Genomic DNA, 1,980 nt, shown 5'->3' on the forward strand with positions numbered 1-1,980 from the left:
CGTGAGGGAGGGATTGTAATCTTTTCATACTCATAATCTAGTGAAGGTAATTTCCTCCACCATATACTAAATTGTGCTTGTGTTTTTATCATCCTCTTCTCAACCCACCTTTGATAATTCCGCGATCAAAGGTGCTCGCATGGCAACTCGTATCACCCGGATAAATATCATTGCATATGTCTCTGTAGTATCAGTAGTCCTCACTAGAATAAAATGTGCCGACTTCGTCAACCGATCTACTATCACCCAAACTGAGTCATTCCCCTTCTTTGACTTCAGCAACCCTACAATGAAATCCAAAACTTACACTTGCTAAACATTGCATATAGCTGATGCTCCCTCAAAGTCTACAAAGCCAATCGTAGATGCTGCTCGTGCTCTGACTCCGATCTCGAATAGATAAGAATATCATCAATGAATACAATCACGAACTTTTCTAAGTATAGATAGAAGACCCGGTTTATCAAATCCATGAATACCGCGGGTGCATTGGTCAATCCAAATAGCATGACCAAAACTCGAAGGACCCATATCGAGTCAGAAAGACGGTCTTGGGAATATCCATCTCCCGAACCCGTAACTGATGATAACCAGAATGAATATCAATCTTCGAGAAATATTATGCTCCCTACAGCTGATCAAACAAGTCATTAATCCGAGGCAAACGATATATATTTCGGATAGTGACTTTGTTCAACTCACGGTAGTCGATACACAATCGCATACTACCATCCTTCTTCTTCACGAAGAGGACCGGCGCTTCCCACGAAGAATGGCTCCGATGAATAAAGCCCTGGGCCAACAACTCATCCAACTGGGTCTGTAACTCCCTCATCTCAGCAGGTGCCATATGATAGGGTGCTCGGGATATCGGGGCTGTGCCCAGCTGCAACTTAATACAAAACTCTACCTCTCTCACAGGAGTTAATCCAGGTATATCCTGAAAGACATCCTGATAATCTGAGACAACTCTAGTCTCTTATATATCCGCACTCTGATCCTGAAGCATCACCTCCTCGATGTATGCTAGTAATGACTCCGCAAACTGGTTCCCCTGAGAGGTGGACACAACTAACTCGGACCCATTGGATGCTCACAAATTGACTATTTTCGCAAAATAGTCTATACTAACGTGGTAGGAAGATAGCCAATCTATACCAAGAATGACATCAAACTTTGACATGCTCAACACTATCAGATCTACAACAAACTTGGACTCATCTAAGCTGATAATACACCTCCCACAAATGCTCTCCAAGAGCGACATCTCTCCTAGTGGGGTAGAAACTGACAAAGGAACATGTAGAGGCTGAGCTACGAGTTGAAGTCTAATCATAAAAACATAAGATATGAAAGAGTGGAAAGCCCTCGAATCGAAAAGAATACGGGTTGGAAAGGAGTTCACGGAGAGCATACCCTCCACTACGGCCCCGCTAGTGTCATGATCATGAGGAACCATTGCATACACTCTGCCTGTGGCTGGAAGCTGCTCTGCTGCTGGAGATGGAGCATATGGAACTACCTGTCTCTGAGGAACCTCCTGAACTGCACGAACCTGTCCCTCAATCTTTGGTACCATTGGCGGTGACTCCAATCTCATATGCTGGCCCTGACCTCGACCCTGAAATCTGTTCTGCTGCTGATTCTACCCTCTTCCTTGCTGGGCTCCTGCTGGTGCACTACGACGCTAAGATGCTTTATGGACAAGCTTGTGACACTTAAAACAAGTGTCCTAGAATTTACGCTACTGAGGCGTTCTCTGATCTTGCTGTGGTCCTCTCCTATGAGGGCCTTGCTGCTACTGCTGGGGTTCTGAAAAAGGCATCTTATTCTTGCCCTTTTCCTTAGTGTTCCCTTCTTTATCCTTCTTGAACATAGCTAACTCATTCTCTTGAGAAGTGGCAGCATCTGCTACCTCTCGAACTAAATAAAACCTCCTAGAAACGAGGTATTGACGAAGGTTAGGGCGAAGTCCTGCTA

General features: G+C 44.7%; 1 protein-coding gene across 1 annotated transcript; it reads right to left on the reverse strand.

Moving 5' to 3' along the window:
* LOC109835536 lies at positions 1,094 to 1,579 on the reverse strand. The gene has a single exon (XM_020403507.1). The coding sequence runs from the start codon at positions 1,577 to 1,579 to the stop codon at positions 1,094 to 1,096; it is 486 nt and encodes a 161-aa protein (XP_020259096.1).

This window comes from Asparagus officinalis, chromosome 3, assembly GCF_001876935.1.
Source record: "Asparagus officinalis chromosome 3, Aspof.V1, whole genome shotgun sequence".
NCBI classification, from domain to species: Eukaryota; Viridiplantae; Streptophyta; class Magnoliopsida; order Asparagales; family Asparagaceae; genus Asparagus; species Asparagus officinalis.

Bases quoted from the DNA above. Each gene is read 5' to 3' on its own strand.
- LOC109835536 (XM_020403507.1), bottom strand. From the start codon at position 1,579: ATGGTACCAAAGATTGAGGGACAGGTTCGTGCAGTTCAGGAGGTTCCT.